Source organism: Vicia villosa, unplaced genomic scaffold, assembly GCF_029867415.1.
Source record: "Vicia villosa cultivar HV-30 ecotype Madison, WI unplaced genomic scaffold, Vvil1.0 ctg.000436F_1_1, whole genome shotgun sequence".
NCBI lineage: Eukaryota > Viridiplantae > Streptophyta > Magnoliopsida > Fabales > Fabaceae > Vicia > Vicia villosa.
This window is the reverse complement of record NW_026705207.1, coordinates 992,501-1,015,468: the sequence shown is the minus strand read 5'-3', so window position 1 is coordinate 1,015,468 and position 22,968 is coordinate 992,501. Positions and strand designations below refer to the sequence as shown.

General features: G+C 36.8%; 2 protein-coding genes across 2 annotated transcripts; both read right to left on the bottom strand.

The window, feature by feature from the left end:
• Positions 1–6,890: 6,890 nt before the first annotated feature.
• On the bottom strand, positions 6,891–10,570 carry LOC131628244 (uncharacterized). The gene is made up of 12 exons (XM_058899103.1): positions 10,392–10,570; positions 9,744–9,924; positions 9,599–9,661; positions 9,401–9,506; positions 8,917–9,021; positions 8,757–8,833; positions 8,518–8,635; positions 8,208–8,280; positions 7,862–8,053; positions 7,643–7,760; positions 7,312–7,539; positions 6,891–7,238 (listed from the first exon to the last, which is right to left on the bottom strand). The coding sequence occupies exons 1-12, from the start codon at positions 10,457–10,459 to the stop codon at positions 7,197–7,199; spliced, it is 1,371 nt and encodes a 456-aa protein (XP_058755086.1). The 5' UTR covers positions 10,460–10,570; the 3' UTR covers positions 6,891–7,196.
• An 8,975-nt stretch (positions 10,571–19,545) lies between these two features.
• LOC131628257 (uncharacterized) lies at positions 19,546–20,916 on the bottom strand. The gene has a single exon (XM_058899118.1). It carries the CDS (start codon positions 20,914–20,916, stop codon positions 19,546–19,548), a length of 1,371 nt encoding a protein of 456 aa, XP_058755101.1.
• Between the last annotated feature and the right edge of the window lie 2,052 nt (positions 20,917–22,968).

Sequence of the window (22,968 nt, the reverse complement as noted above, 5' to 3'; positions counted from 1 at the left end):
ACACCACTTCAACTTGTCACCTCCAACAGCCACTTTAGCCATGCTATAGCTATTGCACACACGATAAATGTCATCGTGCGCGTGATGCAGAGGTATCGCACGCGTGATCCCTGTGGGATAATTCTAGCAACCCTTTTTTCTTTTCTCTTATTTTCTACTCACACTTCACATTTTATTTCTCTCTTCCTGTCAAATTCTACCTTCATTTTGATAACACCACAACAACAAAAATATGATTAACACAACAACATGGAATTGAAAAAATTTCTAATTTAACTTACAGATGGGGTGCCTCCCATCAAGCGCTTCTTTACCGTCATTAGCTTGACGTGTAACGCCTAACGTATGTCGGGCGCAAGGGTTTCCCTCACGCTGCTGTTACCCTAAAGGAAAATTCTAGAGGAAAAGCAAGACACGTGTCCTCAGAAGAAGACTTTCTCATTCTAACAAGAAATCTGTACGAAGAAAAATAAGGCATGTCGACAGCAGATGGTGTCGAAATTATCTGAAGTCGAAGCAAGAGTAAAAGTCGAACGTAGGGGCTCCAAACTTAGAAGATTTTTCTAGAGCGTTTGATGGTGGGAAGCGGTATCGATTGAAGATGGTTATTAGAAACAAATAAAGCGCGAGAATTCAAATGTTCAAAATTCTTCATTATAATGAAGCAGTTATCAAGCCAGAATCGTGTGTCAAAGGCGCCAAACACGGAGAAATCCTACGAGACGGTTGCTGCTAGTTCAAATCTTAGCCATAGATTGTAATAGGTAGTTACTTCATGTAAAGCCTATAAATAGGCCGGAATAATGTAGAAAAGGTGTGTTCACTATTACGATCAAACTACTTGCTTACACTCTGCCCATTTTCCGCCCTTAAGGAAACAAGAGTTGCTGAGAGTTCTGATGTATGTGAATCACCATCTTTATTTTCAATGCAATCCTTTTACTTCTTAATCGTACGTTTTGAAGCTTTTATTTGTATTTTGTTCTTTAACAAGTATTTATATTTTCTCTTGATCATCGTTCCAACCAAGTAAACCGAAACTGATTGTTGTTATCAGAGAACGTCTTCTGAGTCGACGCTATCTAGTGGTCACGAGTTATCCCGGAAGGTCAGGGTCGCAACACTCATAATCTCACAAAAAATATATAAGTCTAGGTTTGTCCCGTCGGTCACGAGTCACCTGTCGGTCGAATCTAACAATTAGTGTGGAAAAACATTGTATTTGTTACCAGCCTTAGAAAACCGTTTCTTAGGCAAACCCTTCGACGAGACAGATACAATCCCAAGAAACTTTAGCATGTGGTCTTAAGATCGACTGGTCGATATTGCAAGTAACCCTTAGTTTCAAGGCTTTGGGAGGATCAGCGATTGTTTACCAATTTCCACAGTAAACAGCTGCACATAAGTCCTCTAGTCATTCTTTCAAACTGTTTATTTCCTTTAACTTCAACTTGGTAACATGTTTCCAAATCATTGGCATATTGTGTCCATTCACAAGCATTAAAAATGACCTGCTCATTGTTAAAATGTAACATGAGCTCACCTAATTCAATATCCTACTTCTTCCACTATATCATCCTTTTCCAAATTGGTGTTCCTATCAAGTCCTAACTCTAAAGCCTTGCAAGTTTCATTCTTGGAATTATCAATAGTATTACAATTGAATCCCCAACTAGAACCAGGTAATGTAACCAATTGGAGGGAAATTTAACCAAATTGCATTCCAATTTTTGTATGGATGCATCATGGTTCTTACTTTTGGTTTCATGTTGTTTTCTTACCTTTTTAAAGCTTCTTTGAGTTGCTTGAATGAACTTTTGTCATGTCTATTTCAGAGGTGACGGTTTCCTCTGAGCTGGAGCTTATTAAGTATTCTAATTTGTAGTTGGTGTTTGATTATTCCTCCACTTGAAATTTGGGTGATCTTTCTAACATGGATTGTATGTGTTGGCATATGGATTATTCCTTTAAAAAATTTCAAATTGTGCTTCTTCACTAGAGCCCTCTATGGAACACATTTTATTTACATGTCTTTCCCCGCAGAAATCACATTTTAGTAATAGTACCTGACTCACACTTAGTTTAATGTAGGCTGCTTTTAGCTAGCCTTTTACTTAATAATTCAATTTGATCTAATAAATCATTATGAGGATCAAAAGTTATCATATTGTTGTACATGTAGCTTCATTCTTAACAACTCTTTCACTTTTTGAGCGATATTTATTCAAACACGTTTTTTCAATTAAATATCTTACCTGAGGTTCAGTCATTGTTCTGATTGTGCCTCCCGCTGAAGCATCCAATAACATACGTGTTTCACTCCTGAGCCCTTTAATAATGCTTTCCATTTGATCCATGCTGCTTAGGTTATGATTTAGGCCCCTTCATAATAACAATTTAAATCTCTCCCATGAAATATAAAGAGACTTTGTCTCTTGTTGCTCGAAACTTGCGATTTCGGCTTTCCTTTCCGTGAACTACGTGGGAGTTAAGAATCTTTCCAAAAAAACTTGTCCTCTAGCTCTTTCTAAGTTCTGATGGTACCATTAGGAAGGCACAATAACCAATCCTTGGACCTTCCTATCAACGAGAACCCAAACGACCTCATCTTTACCTGATCTCCTGTGACATTAGTTGCTCTGCACATGGAGGTTGTTTCATGGAAGCGAGAAAGATGCACCCACGAATCCTGAATTGCATTCCCATCAAAAGGATTGTCTCGTAAACCTAAAAGTATATAATTTTTAATATAAAAGTTAGTAGGGCCAATGGGTAGAAAACCACTAGAGATTTGCCCTGCGTCGGTCCTTTTGCAGTAGTCCTCCATAGTTTGAGGTGGTGTTGCGATTGTCATTGTTGTTTCCTCATTTGATTCACTATCTGAAGAAACAATTGGATTTTTTACTCCTATCTCTTGTGCTAAAGTGGCTTCTCTAGCGGTTTTCCAATTTTCTCGTGCAGTCCTCTCAATTTCTAGATCAGGCGGTATCAACTCTAATCCTGAACTACGCATACATAAATAAAATACCTTAGTAGTAGTGCGTAACAGAAATTAAAATAAAATTAAGAAAGCAAAAAAAAATTTAAAACTACTCTAGTGTCGCTTCCCTAAATCGTTACTTTAGCTGGTTAATTTTGCCAAGAGTCCTTGCGATACGACTCGAGTGTCGCTTCTCTAACTACAGTTTAATTTACTCGTTTTTTACCCTTGTGCGAAAACAGATCACTATTTAACAAGACAATAATCGTCCAAAAGTTAGAAAATACTAAATGGGGGTTTTTCGAGTTTTAACGCGAAAAGAAATTAAAGTGTTATGTCAATAATATGAAATCGACCAGGTTCTGTATAGAATCCCCTATTTCTGTACTGTTGATGTTTGATGTAGTGCATAAATGATATCGTTGCTATAATTTCACTGCTAATTAACAAAACCGTTATACACAATCTCTTGGTGTATAGCTCACTAATCTATACTCGGATTTTTTTATCCCTAGTTCACCACCGTAAGCAAGATTCGGCGATGCAATAGAACGTTAATTCCTAAGCCATTACTCGAGTTCTCCTATCCCTATTTAACCATTGTAAGCACAACAATTTCTCTAGGTCCAACGTATAGACAAATGGTCAGTATTTCCTATGCACCCAAAATCAGATTAAAAGAGTATTTCACATAAAAAGCATAAAGAACAAGGTGCAATTGAATAGAGTTATAATTCAAATTATTATGCAATAACAAATCAAACATATGTCCTAACAGTATTAAAATAGGTTCATCAAACAAAACCTAACCTATGAGAGAATTATTTACTCATAATGAAAATTACAATACCAAATAAAAATAATAGGTTTGCATTAGAGATCCCTTTAAGAACTAGCCTCCAATAGCTTCATATCCGCTCCAAATATGTCTTCCCGTGTTGTAAATCGTCACTTGCAGTGTAAAATAGCATAATCTCTGAAAAAGTTCCAAAAGTCCCCTTTTAAAGCCTTCAGAATCAGTCAAATTACGTCAAAAATTACCCAGCAGGAGGTCATCAGTAAAACATAAGTTAGTGATTCCCAACTTCTCACATTTGGCTTGATATTTGAATTTGTTGTTCCTCTGTATTTTTTGGAGAGATCTATTCAGGTACTCCATCATAATGACAAACATAAGATGTAAGATGGGGTCACCTTGTCTTAGCCCTCTTCTAGCCTGCATAATGTTAATGTATTCTTCATTGATATTGAATCTGTAAGAAACAGATTCAACAGCTAGCATAATCAACTTGGTAATTGTCTTGGGAATCCTATTTCCTTTAGGATACATTCGATAACTTTCCAATCAACTGTTTCATAAGCTTTTTGAATGTACATCTGCATCATACACCTAGGTGTCCCTCATTTCTTACTATAACCCTTTAACAACTCATAAGTCACAGGGATGTTATTGTGTATAACTTGGTTTGGGACAAAAGCAACCTGGTTTTGCCTAACAATATTATCCATCTCCTTTCCCATTTTGGAAGTCGAGACTTTAGATATAATCTTGTATATAGTGCTACAACATGAAATATGTATGTATTCCTTTATTGTTTTAGCCTCATTACTCTTAGGAATAAGAGTCACCAAAGTGCAATTTATAGCCTGGTACGTTCTACCATTGATAAAGAAATATTGGTATGCATTAATGACATCATACATCACAATATTCCAGGCTTTTTACAAAAACAGGTTCCATACCCATCCATACCTGGAGCTTTTAAATCTCTATTACCTTTAAGAGCTTTCACAATTTCCTATTTAGTGATGGGTGCTACCATAGTCTCTCTTTGCTCATTACTCAACTAGGGACCATCCCTCAAACTAGTGATGTCAATACCTTCCAATTCCTTCTCAACCTTGCACATCAAACTGCTATAGAATCCCAAGACCTCACTTTCTATCTCTTATTGAGTTGTCAGATGTGTGTCATCCTCTCTGTGAAGCAGTCGCGTACTCTTATAATTATTTCTAGCTTTTATAGAAGCGTGGGAATACTTATTGTTCTCATCTCCCAATTTAAGCTAATTCAGCCTAGCCCTTTGTCTCAATATTTGTTCCTCAAGTTCTTGCCACTTTATAATCTCCTTAATTCACTTTTTAACCATCTCAATATTTCTAACTTTCATTTTATCATTGCTAAGATCAACCTAAGCATTAAGAATATCAGTCCTAGCCTTAAACATATTATCTTCACATCAGATAGGGGTTTACTCAGTTTCTTCAAAATTGGTTGCAGCCTCTACATTTTCTTCCAAAGCACATACGAGGCCTCCCATACACAAGATCTCTCTAGCTTCTAACGACAACAACCATAAAGCCCTTCATATCAACTATACTATTAATAAATTAGAACTTAGCTCTTTCTCTATTGGTGTTTTCATGTCCTTTCAAGCATAGCATGGCATGGTCTAAGATACTAGGATTCATAACAGTGAGAGTATAGTCAATATGGTCTTGCATCCACTCTATGTTCCCCGTCGCTCTATCTATTCTAGAAAAGATAGCACAATCACTTTACTTGTTAAACCAAGTATAGTAGTCCCCAGTGTTGTCCATCTCATACAACCATATGTTCTCCATCATCCTACTCAAATCAATGTATTCATTTTCAGTCACCAAATTCCCCCCAATTTTGTCTTGAGTTTTCAACACATTGTTAAAATCTCCCGTTAAGAACCTAGGACCCTGTTGATGGCAGTTCAAATTTTCAATGCCCTTCCACAACTTCTTTCTGTGTTCTAACTAATTCAAAGCATAGATAGCAGTCATCCAGTACCTCAATATAACACGTAAGTTATAGATCCCATAATGTATCATTTGGCTAGTGCTTTTAACAAGTTTAATGCCAATTCTACTGTCATCCCAATACACCCATATCCTACCATTATTGTGTTTATTGTAATTATCCAAGTAATTTCCTTTAAGCTTCAGTTTACCTCTATTTTCCTCAACTTTGTTACTTTTCACCCTCTTCATTATAATACATATCTGGAGGCTTAACGAAATTCCACATCATCACCATGAATTGCTTAACTATATTCATACTCAAATCTCCACCTAATACATACATTACTAGCGCAGAGTCCCAGAACTTTACCTCATTCTCGGTGTCGGATTTGTCTATTTTAATTTCAACCTCTCCATTGACGATTTTAGGTGTTACGAATTCAATCGCCATTCCATTTCCTAGGTTCCGATTTCCACTTAGCACCTCTACCCATAACTTCCTAGCTTCAGTGTCTTCAATTGATTTTTCTAGGGTTTGTGATTCAATAGGTTCCACTTTGTTTTCTTCCTTTTTCTTTGTATTTTCTCCCTTTTCCTCGCTTGATGTATCAATGTCATTGTTCAGATGACTAGTTCCCATACAAATGGTTGGATTCACCGACAACAGTGGAATCCCTAAATCATTATTCATGTTATTGGATTCAAAGCCCATAAAAAATGGCAACACAACAAAATAGATGGAGGTGTAAAAATAAGATAGTAAGGCATAGTATTAGTATGGGTGTTGAACCTAAAGCCCAAACAAAAAAAATTAAAATGCTCGGACAAAATTCACTTCTTATTTGTTTTTATTTGTGATTTTAACAGGAAAAAAATTAGGAATAGGTTAAACATATTTAACTATCATTTTTACTAACTATTTTATAAGCTCGATTTTATGTCTCCCGTCCTTTTTATTTTTCTTTAATATTCAATAATTTGTCTTTATTAAAAAAATGAAAATAATAATTTAAGAATAATATATATATTATATTATTCGGATTATTAAATTGAAAGAGGAAAAAAGACAATTAAAACTGCATTAGAAATTGATACTTAACACTTAATTGGGATTAAAAAAATTGCAGAAGTGAAATTTATTTGATACCGAGAGCATTTGATTTTTACAAGTTTGGTTTTCTACTTTAAAAACTAGTTATATATTGTGAATGAGTGAAAACATATATTTCTGCTTAACTATCAATTTAATCAAAATTAGTTACTAATACTCTATATTGCAAGTTGCCTAACATATAAACACATTTTCAAGTTATTCAAAATGCAGACAATATCATAAAGAATCTACCTAAACAAATATTGAAGTTACAACACATATGTGTTATGAAGCACGGACACTGAAAACACGATACCGACCCTGTATTGAAGATATTGTACTAGTCTTTTTTTAGACGTAGAAATGCAGAAGATACGAAGCCTTATGACGAACCTGTAACAATTATAGCTGTGAGTCAAATTACACTAACAAAATTAATCGATTAAAAATAAGATATTCCACTCACCTTTGATGCGTAAGCTCGTAGGTCTGTCGCTGAAATTAAGGTAGAACAATGTCTAAGAAAAGAACAAAACATCTCGTAGATTTCTGGATTGTCTTCGACAAACGAGTTGTTGGACAAAACCCAATTCTCTGTCAAAACCAAGTAAATGTATATTTCGAAGAAATTGCAACTTTTCTCTTTGAAGTTAATTTCATCAAGTGATCTGATGATCTCTTCTCCACTGTTGGCCTGAGGAAAGAACATGTAAATATTAAGTAATGCAAAATTTTCCCTGCCAATACTTTTATACGCACAAATATAAATAAATTTGATGGCCGGGTAAGGATCGTACTTCGTCAAAACAATGAAGCAGGCTTTGATAGGCGATAGCGCTCCTAAGTTGCTTACAACGAGAACTGTCTTTTGAAACACATTCGACAACCTGGATACAATTCAAATCCTTCGAGACTCTGCAGAACCAAGACAGCAAGAATAAGAGAAATGAAGCGAAGATTGCTTATGGACATGATATAGAAAATAGTTATCAACAATCAACACACTTCAGTTTGACCTGCAAGCAATGAACTTTGCTATGTTTTCGCAACTTGTGCACCATTCTTGGTCAGTGAAGTAATTGACGGTTGCTTGAATGCAGTCGCTTAAAAGCACCAGCAACCCCTGAAGCCGGCGATCTAGGAATAGACATATAATAATTTCAACTATCTCTTCAGCTTCTACAGTTGTGAAAAAAGCTTTTGTATTCCTGCAATTAGAATCAAGAAGTATGAATTGCCAATATCATACAGGTAATCTAATCAACGCAACTTTATAACTCAGATGATAACTAACCAAAGATAAAAAAATGACGGATAAAACATTGAGGATATCCCCGGCGTACACTCACTGTTGTTGCTTACCTTATCCGACAACAAGAAGTGACAAATCTGATCCAGGCTCTAATATTTTGGGGTGGACCTCCATGGTTAGAATCTAAATACAATGACATGTATTGTTCTTAGAAGCAATGGTACTAGATAGGGAGAGATATTTGCATTCCAATTTCAATAATGCAAACATCTCTAAATTAAGTGCAATTGAAAAAGAAATAAAAGATATTCATGAAACGGAAAATAATATTTCAGCTTTTTTATGCTGAAACTTAACATATTCATATTTCTTATGGAAAGAAAATGTGTCTCCCACAATGTATAGATAAGCAAGAGTTACCTGAACTTTCATGCTCGGAGATGGATGAAAACTTAAAGAGGAACCCGTAAATGTTAAGAGCACTTCTCAAATCTGAGTACTCTGGAAACCAATCAATTTTGACAGAAAGTTGATCAACCTATTAAAGAACGAACATGAGTAGTAACAATTTAATAGAATAAAGGCATTGAGATAAACATGCCAGGCCGTCATTTCTATTGACGGTAATTGCCCAAGGATAACATAACAAACAAGTTTACCTCCTTTCTAGAAGAGAGAATTGTGCACCAATAGTCACTGGAAGAATTTCGGAGTTCATCTTTTGACGAGTATAACACTGAAATAACAAAGCAAAACAGATGCGTGACGTGACAATCATGCTCACATTATAAACATGAAAGAAGCCATGATTATACTTACTTGTGTTGAAGGCCCAAATAGCTACAGGTTTTTCAACAAGGCCAGAAAGGAAAGCTAATTTTGAAAGCCAGCCATTGACTAATAAACTTTCAAGAAAGCTATCTCCTGAAATAATACACAGTATTAACAGAGATTACAACTTAAGCAGTATCCTCATATAACCGCCGTTTAGGACTGACTTATTTGACCTTATCACATTTGTGATACTCTTTTAGAACGCTTACGAAAACAAACTATAACATGTCCAGAGTTGATTTCGGTGTATTTTCATAAGCTACCTAGGATACCTTGTGAAAACAGTTTGAAGTTATTTAATCTTTCGTTATAGAAATAACTTATAGACAAATACTTACATGATAAGCATTTATACTATAAGCGCTTAATTTAGTTGTTTCGCAATACTCAAGAAAGACGGTTCAGTTATGAATTGAAAAACACAGAAAAATGACATTATAGCTTCAAAAATCAAAAACATTACAGCTACCTTTGTCTACAGTCAACTCGACCATGGAATTTAGTCTATTGTTCATAAAAGATTGTATGAGGTTACAACTTCCGAGGTCAGGAAAGTCCAGAGCAGGAAAAGGTTTCTGCAGCATACAATGTAAACATTAATAATCTTAAGTATACAAACAATTAAGAGATAAAAACAACCACTAAGCATTTGATTCAGTATAAGGACCTGCTCTCCGAAAACTTTCACCCCCCAAACTTGAATTTCATTTTCTTCTCCAAAAGCTTTCAACTGGATAAGAACCCAAAAGTAATCAGTAACATAACTACGGAAAAAAAAGTAATAACAAGTACGAAGAAGGTAAATATCATGCCTGATTGTGACATTTCTCAACAATCCGAACCAATACAGCTTCCCTACGATCTTCATCGTCGTATTTCTTTTTTTCCTTTGCCTTAGCCTTCTTCCTTGCCTGCTTCTTCTGTTTCTCTACAAGCTTTTCCTGTTCCTTGTAGTGATCATTAAGAAGATCGTCCAACCCAATAACTTTCTTCCTGGTTTACATAAATTTTAATTACTCGTCACAACTTATGAAGCACCGACACAGACACGATTCTAGACACTCACACATGTTAGACTCTTTCAAACTGAAATGTCGGCGCCACATAGATTAGAACTTGTCATTTTAATCAATTATTTAAACTAAAGGAAGGAAACCCCATTTAAGAAAAACACACATTTTGCATAAAAGTTGCAATTTTGAAACTAAACTATAACTCAAAAAAGAAAACAATGGTAAAAACTGAAACTTTAAACTCTGGCTCTCTAAAAGCTTGTACTGATTCACGTTAACATTGAACTACTTGTAAGAACCTATTGCTTAAATGAAGGGAAACCCGTTAACGCAAATTCATAAATTTAGCATAGAAGTTGAAATATTGAAACAAAATTATAAAACCCTAAACCGAAAAGGGGGAAAACTGATAAAAATTGAAACTTGAAAGGTTGGGGGTATGAATACCTTTTGTTGTTGATTGGAAGGGGAACGAGAAGGTCGTCTTCTACCTCGAAATCCAAAGGGTCGTCCATTTTTTTTTTGTTGAAGAAAATTGGTGTTTTTTTTTGTAACTATAAGGTTTGAAAAGAAGAGTGGTGGAGAAAAGAGAAAGCGCCAAAGGGACTAGACAAATATTTTGATTTTGATTAATGGGCTCAAATTTCAACACACTATTTTTTGTGAGAAAAATTAATATGCACTAAGTCAACCACATGTATCTAATTAAAATATATTTTTAATTTTAAAATAGTGATTTGATATAGGGTGGTAAATAGGTATGTCTATCTTGATTAGGTTCGTTTTGGAAAAGTCGGGAAAAGATGGGGTGGGACGGTACGGACTTTGTTGAGGGTGTGAGTCTAAAATCTTACTCCCTCCGTTTCAAATGTTAAGAGAAATTTACTTTTTAGATTCATTGTATAATTAATGTATTTCTCTAATTATTCAATGAATCAAAAAATTGAATTTCTCTAATTTGGGACAGAAGGAGTATTTTGTTCCGCAAAATAATGAGTGTGGAGCGGGGCGGGCCTGCAGTCATTGCACCTTATAAGTCTAAAAATTGTAAACTTTTATGTTAATGTTTCATCCGCAGAAACTTGCAAAAACAGTGTGGGGCAGAACCAATATATTAGAGGGTGTGGGCCTAAAACTTTGATCCGCCCCGTAAAAAAGTGCAGGTAAAACGGACATGCTTGACGGATCGGGCCTGCTTTGCCCCCGTAAACATGGCAAGTATAAGGACTTTAATAAGTTATATGTGTAATATTGATTTACATTTAAACTATTTTTTATTATTTAAAATTTATATGTATTTCATAAAAATCATATTGTTTACATATAAATTTACCATGATCCATAAAAAATTGAGAAAATAGAAAGTGACACTATAAGTGTATTTTTAAAATGTTGATGTGATATGACGAATTGGTACTTTTTATTGAATTTGTGTAAAATTATTTTCATTGTCGATATATATTCAATAAACTCTAAAGAATTTTAATTAATAAAAGAGAAAGGGTTTGATAAAGAATATATTACTACTTAATTTTTAAGGTGTGAAATTTTATGTTTCTTTATTTTAATGTGTATGAGTTTCACTAGTAGTGTCTTTAAAATATAAAATAAAATTTTCTAATCTTTATGTTATGTGATGTTATTGGTCATTATATTTCAGAATGTAACAAACTTAACAGACAACCAATTAACAAACAATAAAATTTTTGGTTAGAGGATGGGATACGAAGTGATACTTAATCAAGGGAAGATAAAACCACATAAAATTCAGGCAAAAATTTGAATGGAATTAAGGGAGAACAACAGAGGCAGAGATGATGATTGTAACACCCATAATTTCAGTTTATTAATTTAATTTGGATTTAAATTAAATAATTTGAATTTAGTATTTTAATTGGAAAATGATGGAATATGAGATATTGGGCTTATGGTGTGGTGATAGTAAAAGGGGGGGTGCTAACTGGTTAGGCCTTTTACTAAGTTGTCGTTAATTTATTTTATTTTATTTTTCATAAAATAAGAAAAAGGAACCATTTGGGGAGAAAAGAAGAACACGTGAAAAGAAGAGAAGAGAAAGAGGCAAGAACGTGAAACCGGAAGGAGAGCATTCAAGAGATTCATCGAGGTAAGGGGGGACTCTTCCTTTTAGTATCTCTTATGTGATCTTAGGTGATAGGTAGATTAATGTATGGTTTGATTCAATTAGACATTGGGATTGTTAGGTTAGGGTGTTCTAATTTGGATTGAATTGATGATGATTGTGTGAACTATTTGGTTAATAATGTGCTAAATGATGTTTTGTGGTGTGTAATTGAATATATGATGATTGTATGCCTGTATGTGATGTCTGGAATCGTTTTTGGGTGAAAGGGGAGTGAAATCGCAGGGTCTGTCGCAGACTTGGGGTTTGCTGAAATCGCAGGTCCGCTGAGCGGAGGGGGGTCCGCTGAGCGGAGGTCCCAACGTAGTTCGCTTCTGTTTGACGTCGCTTGAGGTCCGCTGAGCGGGGGTTGGAAGGGTTTCGCTTCTGCCTTGCTCCGCTGAGCGAACCTTGCTGTGTGTGAATTTTTCCAAACTTCAAAATAACGTATCTTTTGATCCGTGAATCATTTCTTAGTGCCGTTTGAGGCGTTGTGCAAGTAATTAGGTGTTTTATAAGATGGATGATGAATATTGGTATTACCCGACTTTATTTCCTTAAAAACTAGATTTAATTACTTGATGAGAATTGATCATTGTGCACATATGAGATAGGTGTGACAATGTGTTTGATGTGATGATGAATTGGTGTGATTTGTTATTATGATTGTGATGGATGCATGACTATTTGAATGATGTTGAAAACATGTACATACTTATTCGGTGATGTGGTGTTGAGATGAGTTGCTCATCGTGATTTAGTGTGCTTTAAGTATGTTATATGTGTTTCATTCATTCATATGCATTGATGTTGGATCCCGGTGATGTTTGGATCGTTGGTGGACATATTTCCCATTGTGTGGAAATTGTGTCGGTGGGCCGTATCTCGATGAGGCGTAGATCGGTTAGGTGGATTGATTCCACGGTTTATTGGTACCACATGCATAGTGTCAGTTGTGTCATATGCATTTTGTCATAATATGATTGTATGGATTTCTGTAGTATGTGTTGTAATCTATTATTGTGTGAATTAATAATGGATGTGAATCTGAATATGTATAATTGGGTGAATGGTATATTATGATGCTTGTTGCTTATGAATTGCATAATATTTACTAATTGAGAATGAGACTCACCCTTACATGTTGTCATTTTCAGATTGAAGAGTAGCGGCATTAGTGCTCGGTGAGGATGACTCGTAGAGTTTATCCGTTTATGTTGGGTCGTGTCGGTCATGCTCTGATCTGTAACACTGGGGAACGATAGTTATAGAGTTTTATGAAATTATCTAATTTATTTGGTGTTGGATTATGATCCCATTTTGGTTGTATTTGATGATGTTTCGTATTCCGCTGTGTTAAACATGATTGTGTTTTGGTGAATCGTTTCCTAATAAAGCATGACTTTGACCTTAGTTGATTTAATTGTTTTGAATAATTGTGGCACCCTTGTGCATATGTTTTTACTCTGATTAATTATTAAAATTGCCGCGGGGTTTAGAAGGGTGTTACAATAGTGGTATCAGAGCATAGTCGGTCGTTTGAGTCAGAGTCTTAGTGCCAGTTAATCCCTCGTATGCGAATAGTGTAAGGTTGACACTATCAATACTTCTTGTTCTAATGAATATTGTTGGATATTTAGCAGAACAATGGCCGGAAGAGGAGGAAGAAATGACGATGCAATTGCTGAGGCTCTGGGCATGATTGCTGGGGTACTGGGAGGGAATGTCAATGGAGTTGGTATTGGTGCTGACAGGCAGCTGAACAGTTTCCAGCGGAACAATCCTCCGTTGTTCAAGGGCACACATGATCCTGAAGGTGCTCAGAAATGGCTTAAGGAGATCGAGAGGATTTTCAGAGTCATCGATTGTGCTGAGAACCTGAAAGTGAGGTATGGTACTCATATGTTGTCCGAAGAAGCTGATGACTGGTGGATGGCTACCAGGGCTGAATTGGATGCTGATGGTGTAGCTATCTCCTGGGTTGTGTTCAAGAGGGAGTTTCTGAGGAGGTATTTTCCTGAAGACGTTCGAGGCAGGAAAGAGATTGAATTTTTGGAGCTGACTCAGGGTAATATGACGGTACCAGAGTATGCTTCGAAATTTGTCGAGTTGGCGAAGTACTACGTTCACTACAACAATGACGAGGCGAGTGAATTCTCAAAGTGCATCAAGTTTGAGAATGGTCTTCGTGATGAGATCAAGCAAGGGATCAGGTACCAGAGGATTCGGCGATTTGTCGATTTGGTGGACTGTAGTAGGATCTTCGAGGAGGATAACCTTAAGCTGAAGTCATCTCACTCTCGCGAGTTGGTTGACAAGAAAGGTAAGAAGCCTATGGATAGAGGTAAGCCATACGGTAGAGGAAATCCTAGAGCTGGAGATTGGAAGAGGCCTAGTGGGGGAGATTCTGGTGCTCCCGTTAGGTGCTACAACTGTGGAGAGACTGGGCATAGAAGGAATGAGTGCAAGGGTGGAGAGAAGAAATGCTTCAAGTGTGGTAAGGCGGGTCATATTGCTTCAGATTGTAGGATGAAGATTGTGACTTGCTACAATTGCGGCGAAGAGGGTCACATCAGTCCGCACTGCACTAAACCGAAGAAGGATCGGGTTGGTGGAAAAGTCTTTGCCTTGTCTGGGTCAGAGACTACTCCAGAAGATCGTCTAATTAAAGGTACGTGTTTTATCCATGACACACCTTTAGTTGCTATTATAGATACTGGAGCGACTCATTCGTTCATTTCAATGGATTGTGCTAAACGATTGTGAAATTCTGGAATCAGATACGTGATGTCGAAAAGGATGTCACGACATTACCTATCTGAACAATTCTATAATAATGAACAAGAAATAAAACAAATAACACAAGTGATTTGTTAACCCAGTTCGGTGCAAATACATCTACGTCTGGGGGCTACCAAGCCAGGGAGGAAGTCCACTATAAGTAGTATCAATTCAGAGTAATACACATCAAGACTACACCTTTCACTTAATATCTACCCAATGCAACTTCAATCTAAGCTACTTAGATCAGAGATCCTACTCGCTCCCCCTCAATCACAGCAGTGATGAATAACACTCAACAAATATGAAAAGAAGACATACTTCAAGGACACAACTTGATCTTGCTTAAAAGCTTCAATCAAGTACAATGGTACTCTTGCTTAAAAGCTTCAAGTACCTCTTACAACACAAATAAAAACCTAGACCAAGACAACCATCACGATGATTGTTTGGCTCACAAGAAAACTAGAACTTCAAAAACTTAAAACACGAAAACCTCTTAAAGCTTCTCAATACAAAAACCCTGATTAGGTCTGCCGCTACTTCATATAATATATAGCCTTCAGAAAACGCAGCAGCTGGGCCTTGGATCCAAATTAGTTTTAAACCTAATTAAACTAATTTCCATAAATCAAGGAACCTAAAATAAGGGCAAATAACGTCGTCCTTGAACAGATCATAATCCAATATTTCCAAGTAAAGCGCATAGAATCTTAACAGATCACATAACCATAATTAGTAACAGAATAAGACGTAACAGCTACGAATGTCATGACATCGGCCTTGACATCAGGTAAAGGCCTGCATAAGTAAAACTTCACAATAGTAGAATGCATGTCATGACACCAGTTTTGACATGATAAAATCACAATGAGTTTTACCAAAAATTACAGCCAATCAACAACATCTACAAACTCCCCCTTTGGCAAATTTTTGGCTAAAACACGAATAGGTGTAACCATAAAATATCAGAGCATACGCGGCAGCCAGCAACGCCAAGAAAACAGAAAAATAGATTCTGTAGAAACAACAACCAGCTTGTTTAATCACCAGAAAACCAAAAAACATCTATTTAATCATCTGTTACAGAATACCACTTATCATTGTCAAGGAGAACCAGAAGACATTAAAAAAAAACCAGAAAACAACAGAAAAACCAAAATATCCAACAACCAATATCCAACAGAAATAACCAACAAAAATAACCAACAACCATCACTCCCCCTTTTTAGCCACAAAAGGAGCCAAACTCAACCAAAAGATCAGCAGGAAAGAAACACCAGAAGTAGAGCTAATTGTCAGAACCATCAGTCTCTTCATCACTAGAGCCACTAACCTCTTCATCACCAGAGCCACTATTCTCTTCATCAGCATCACTACTCCCAGCATCTTCAGTATCTTCACCATCCTCAGGCTCTTCCTCATCACCACTATCAGCATTTTTGTCTTCATCCATATTGTCACCATCACTTCCACCAGCATGATCATCCTCTGCAGACTGCTCAAGACTTTGAATGAGCTGTTCAAGCTTCATCTTCCTGTTGTCCAACTCTTTACAAGTCTCTTTCAGCTCAGTAATGAGAAAGGTTTTGTTCACAGACTTGCTGGGTTGGGATGTCCCAGCAGATGTCATGTCATTTGACCTTTGGAGCAGCTTATAGTGGAAAGACAAAGCACTCTCCCTCTTACATACAGAATCTTTAGCTTTCAGAATTCCAGGGTATTGCTTGAGGATTATCCCACATATCAGGGATGGAAAAGCAATGGGAAGCTTGGTAGCAGAGGTACCAACATGCCTCATAGTTTGATCAAATATATAAGTCCCATAGTCAAATTTTGTCTTGGTTCCCACAGCATATATGAATCTTCCTAGGCCAACAGCAATGGTAGAAGTGTGATTGGTAGGCACCCAGTTTGTGTCATACCCCAAAATTTGCCCGATCAGATCTACGCCTCTTAAACCCATCAAGATTCAAAATTAAGGGCCATGGGGTCTGACATTTCTATTGTCAAACCCGCTCTCTTATAAATCAGGTTGAGTTAACTCAAGGGCGTAATTAACAGATGTTTAGGACCCGAACGTTGGGCCCGTCTGTTACAAGGGTTTTACCGTTGTTTGGGGGTGTTATGGGTTTATTGACATTTGTTTCGATTATTTTCATTATTTTTTTTAGCATTGATACATTTTCATTATTAATAGTAATACTATTAGGATTATTGTTAGGTAATATTAGGATTAATATTAGGTTTTAATTAATTGAGTTTACTAGTATTAATTAGGTTCTATTAATTATATATTATTATTTAGGTTAGAATTTTAATAGAATTATTTGTTATTATTAGTATTTGTTCTTTAATTATTTCTTTTACTCATTAAAAAAATAATAAAAAAAAAATATAAAATATGAAGTAAAAAAAAGGGGGGGCTGTATCAACAAAAAAAAAACGTGAAAAAGAAGTTTGGGAAGAACCAAGAATGGCAAGTTTGGATCAATGAAATCTTGATTTGATTAGAGTTTCTTGACCTAATCCATGTACATATATAGGACGGATTCAGAATAAAAAGAGGGGGGGAGAAATTCGGCCGCCCAGGCTAACACAAGAGCTTCAAAGGTGAAAGACATCTGACTCTCGGATTAAAGGATTGAGACCGATTGCAGTGATTCTATTGATCAAAACATGTTCCTTGGATAATTCTGGAGCCATACCAATTGTCACATCCAATCAACAAGTCCAGAATCACGCCATATTTGACCACGGTTTGGATGGATTTGTCACTTCCGATATTCCATAATACACGCGTTATGAATTGAATTTGATCGAATATTTGTGTTTATATTGATGTTAATGATCTTTCTGGAGAGTTAATTTGATTCTTATGCTTGTTTGATAGAACCACCATTATTAGGGTTCTAAATTCGTAATTTGGGGGCGCACAATTGGAGGCCAAATTAACTAAAATTGATGATGTTTTTGTGTTTAGGGGTTAATGTCTGATTAATCTGGGCTTTTATTTGATGTTGATCTGGCTTATACCGTGATTTTAAGATTCGCAGGGTTATGGCAACATTTCCAAACCGTGGCCAAAGGTCTTTGAGTTACAGTAAATCCCAACGAAGAAGATGATGGAGTCTGGGCGCGTGTGTTGTATTTTAAATTTTTTTCGCTTTTGTACATATTGTTTATGAACCGTGTTATTAACAACAAATGAAGGGTGACTTGGTGGCAAAAGGAGAAGGCTTAAGGTGCTTCCACACATAGAAACGTGGGTTCGATCCCCGGAGGGGTTCACCCATTAGTTTATTTTTGAGATGTTTGTCTTCACAAAATCCTGTGCTCACAACCAACGCACGTCCACCATATACTCTCAACCAGCAGCCGTTGGATCAGTATTTCGTACAGATCTGAAGGCCCTAGGCACGTAGCTCTATGGTACTCCTCCCCTGAGCAGCAGCACAGGATTGTTATCCCAGGTTTTTATTTTATTATTTAAACTATTTAGATTAAAATGATGATTAATATTGTCTGTTTTAATTAGTTTATTTAATTATGACTAGAAGAATAAAATTAGGATTAGGGCCATATTAGGATTTAGGATTTATTTTCTGATTATTTCGATTACTCGATTTAATTCATTTTAATCTAATTTTTAATTATTAAAAATCATAAAAAAAACCTAGATGGGTGATAATTGCATTAGGGTTTGTCCAATCCCATTTGGCAAAGAACATTAACCCTTAATTAATTCTCTCCTCGACCCGACTAAAGCTATTAGTCGCAGTAGACGAGAGATAAAAAAAAACAATAAACTCTAATTTCTTCCTTTAACGGATAAATGGCGGATGAATATATATTTCATCCCGCCTTCGAATTAGTCGACTCTTCATGTCGTACTGATCAAATATCTGAATAAGGCAATAAGATAAATTAATTAATCCTTTATTTAAATTCTCTCCTCGACCCGACTAAATCTATTAGTCGCATTAGACGAGAGATAAAAAAATTACAAAATTAAAACACATATAATTTGCTGCCCGCGACGATCAATCTATCGATCTGAGTAACCAGCAATGCCCCATTAATCCGTTAGCTATACTGATCAAATCTATTGATCATCGCAACTAACGGTGACACATTAAATCAGGGTTGTACGCCCAAACACTCAAAACACACTAAACCACGACACTACGGATTTTTATCCTAGGCAATTCAAAATGCCGTTCAAATCACAAACTACGACAGGCCATTCAAAAAGCCTTTAAAACAACTTCAAACACCTCCATAATCAATTCTAAGGCGTACAATCCTGTGCCCGAACTACGTTGACTCTGATTCTCCATAAGGAGATACGTAGGCACTTGGATAACCAAGGCGAGTCCCCCACCCTAAAATCTCAATTCCCTTAAAATCTCAATTTTGCCCTTTTCACTTCATTAGCTATTAAATCCTATTATTTTAGCCATAAAACTTGACCCTTAGATTCAAAGCCAATAGGAAAGGGTTGAGGGTGCCTAACACCTTCCCTCAACCTGATTATAATAACTTACCCTGAATCTCGTATCTGCGTAGGGTTTCCTATTCGCCCTTCAGAATAGGTGGCGACTCTAAAAGCTTAATTTTTAGGGCAGGTTGCTACAGCTGGCGACTCTGCTGGGGATAGACACGTCTGCCTATCGTGATCTAAAGGTAGAAGATGATTGAACAGTTTGTAGCACCAATTTTGTGCAGCAAGGCATACCTGACATTCAAAAGACTAGCAGACAATTTACTCTTTATGGGCCATTTTTTAACCTTACCACCAGTGATGACTTTGCATACTTCATTGTCAGTCACTTCAAGCTCAGGTTGAGCCTCAGCATCTCTACCTAGATAGAGGTTGATAACAGTAGGGGAAAAGTCTATACATTTTCTTCTAACATACACCTTATGAAAATCCTCAGTTCTTCCATCAGCACAATCTTGAGACAAATTCACTATAAATTCCTTCACGAGCATTTCATAGCATTTAGAAAAATGAGTAACAGTTTTAAGCAAACCTGCAGATTTGATGAGCTTAATGACCTCTTGACATTCCAGAGCATCATTTGCAAGTTCTCTTTCCAGAGCCAGCCTTCTTTGATAAGCAAACTTCCACTGGATAGCATTTGAAGCATAGTGCAGATAAATGTTGTCCAAAGGAACATCACGAACCTTTGTGGAGGATTTTGTGACAGCAATCTTCTTCTTTGAAGGGATGTCAGGGACATCACTTAGGACATTGTCTTCGGAGTCAGAAACACTTCTTTCTTTTCTCTTCTTCATAGCAACCTTGCTCCCAGTTTTTGAAGGCTCAGCAGAGACCTTCTTGATCTTTTCTTTGGTGGCATTCTTTAGAGGAGCAACCTTTGTTTTGGGAGGATGTTGATCATCAACCTGCTTTCCCCTTCGAGCCTTGACTCTGTTGGAGATGCTGGAGATGAGGTCATCATCAGCAATGTCAATAGGATCATCAAGATTATCCAGATCCACCACATCACTTACACTGTCAATAGGGCAAGTAGGCTGCTCTTTAGGAGAAGTAGCATTGACCTCTTCAGCTTTCTCTGTTTCAAGAATCTCAGCATCTTTATCTCCAGATGCATCAGCATTTTTAGCATCAGAACCCTCAACATTGTTGGCTTCAGATGTCTCAACATCAACATGATCTTTGCTAGCATCAACTTGATCATCTTCTCTGTTCTCAGGGGCAGGAACTTGGGCTAAAGGAACAGATATTCCTGCTACCTTGTGACCTTCATTCAAGATTCTTGTGACAAGACCTGCGATCGCATTGTGGACATAAGCAGACCCTTCTTTATTCTGAGCAGAAAACGTTTCTGGAACAGACCCACCAGTTGATTTTCTTGCATGCATCTTTCTTGGTATACTGCCAACAGGATCAGTGGCTGGGACCGAGTTCAATGGCGCAACATCCAGCACAACATCCTGATCACCTACCATACTTGGTGCCCTAGAGTCGGATGCAGTTTCAGAGCGAGGAGTAGTGTTCTTCGAGGGAGAAGTCTGAGACATGTTGAGAGAGAAAGGAATGATGGAGAGAGGTTTGTGAATGCAGCGAATCAGAGAGGTAGCGTGAATGCCGAAAATAGGTTTTGTGGGAATGGGAACCGTTTGGAGAAAGTGTAAAAGAGGGGGAAAATACACTTTAATATGTAATGATAACAAATATTTGGAGAGAAGGATACTGTTGGCCCCACACCCAGTTAATTGCTATAATCCCTCATAAAGACAAATGCCAAGTTTACTTCTCAAATTTTCAAATTGATTAGCATCCAAAGCCTAAGTGAAAATATCAGCCAGTTGAAGGTTAGTAGCAACATGTTCCAAGGAAATTACTTTATCTTGAACAAGATCTCTTATGAAGTGATGCCGAATATCAATGTGCTTGGTCCTGCTATGCTGGATAGGATTCTTTGAGATATTAATGGCACTTAGGTTGTCACAATATAATGTCATGACATCTTGTGTGACATTATATTCTGTTAACATTTGTTTCATCCAAACAAGCTGAGAACAACTACTTCCTGCTGCAATGTATTCTGCCTCTGCAGTAGATAGGGATACACAATTTTGTTTCTTACTGAACCAAGATATGAGGTTATTCCCCAAGAAGAAACATCCTCCTGAAGTACTTTTTCTGTCATCAGCACTTCCAGCCCAGTCTGCATCACAATATCCAGTGAGAATTGGTTCACACCCATGAGAGTAGAGCATGCCATACTCACAAGTACCATTCACATATTTCAGAATCCTCTTGACTTGATTTATGTGACTGATCTTGGGTTCTGCTTGATATCTGGCACACACCCCAACAGCAAAAGCAATATCAGGCCTACTAGCTGTGAGATACAGCAGGCTTCCTATCATGCTTCTATACAAGCTTTGATCAACATTTGTGCCCTTTTCATCTTTGGACAATTTTAAATGAGTAGGTGCAGGAGTTCTTTTGTGACTAGCATTCTCCAACCCAAAATTTTTTGACAATGTTTTTGGCATACTTGCTCTGAGAGAGAAAAATTGAGTCTTCCATCTGTTTAACTTGCAGTCCAAGAAAGTAAGTTAATTCTCCAACTAGACTCATTTCAAATTCTGATTGCATTTGGTCAACAAAATGTTTAATCATCGTGTCTGACATCCCACCAAACACAATATCATCCACATAGATTTGTGCAATCAGGATCTTTCCTCCTTCATCTTTAACAAAGAGAGTTTTATCTATCCCTCCTTTCCTGTAACCATTACTAGTAAGAAACTCAGTTAGTCTCTCATACCAAGCTCTAGGGGCTTGTTTCAACCCATAAAGAGCTTTTCTTAGTTTGTACACATGATCAGGATGGTTTGGATCAGCAAAACCTTTAGGTTGTTCCACATAAACTTCCTCACTCAAGTATCCATTCAAGAAAGCACTCTTCACATCCATCTGGTATAGTTTGAATTTTAGAATACAAGCAACTCCTAACAGTAATCTAATTGACTCAAGTCTAGCAACAGGAGCAAAGGTTTCATCAAAGTCAATTCCTTCAACTTGAGTGTATCCTTGAGCAACTAGCCTTGCTTTGTTTCTGATAATAGTTCCCAGTTCATCTGACTTGTTTTTGTAAACCCATTTTGTTCCAATGACATTAGTACCTTTAGGTCTTGGTACCAGCTCCCATACTTCATTCCTTTCAAACTGGCCTAGTTCTTCTTGCATAGCATTAATCCAGAACTCATCTGTCAATGCTTCCTTAACATTCTTAGGTTCAATTTTTGACACAAAACAAGAATTTGAAACTAGTTCTCTTGACCTTGTAGTAACTCCACTGTTGAGATTTCCTATAATAAGTTCACTAGGATAATCTTTTTGAACCCTTATAGATGGACCTTTGTTAGGAGGTTCAGCTTCAGACTCTGTGATAGTAGGACTGCAATCATCTTCTTTAGTAGATCCTTCAGCTGTAAATTCCCAGAATGTTCTGACATCTTCTGTGACATCTGCTTGATTGTGGACATCATCAACCACAACATTTATGGATTCCATTATTACTCTGGTTCTTGAGTTGAACACTCTATAGGCTCTACTGT

Excerpts from the sequence above, each read along its gene's own strand:
- LOC131628244 (XM_058899103.1), bottom strand. The coding sequence starts at position 10,459 with ATGGACGACCCTTTGGATTTCGAGGTAGAAGACGACCTTCTCGTTCCC. Across the intron at positions 9,507-9,598 it reads TGAAAGTTTTCGGAGAGCAG|AAACCTTTTCCTGCTCTGGA; the intron begins GTCCTTATACTG and ends TGTATGCTGCAG. Across the intron at positions 9,022-9,400 it reads CGAGTTGACTGTAGACAAAG|GAGATAGCTTTCTTGAAAGT; the intron begins GTAGCTGTAATG and ends GTATTATTTCAG.
- LOC131628257 (XM_058899118.1), bottom strand. The coding sequence starts at position 20,916 with ATGTCTCAGACTTCTCCCTCGAAGAACACTACTCCTCGCTCTGAAACT.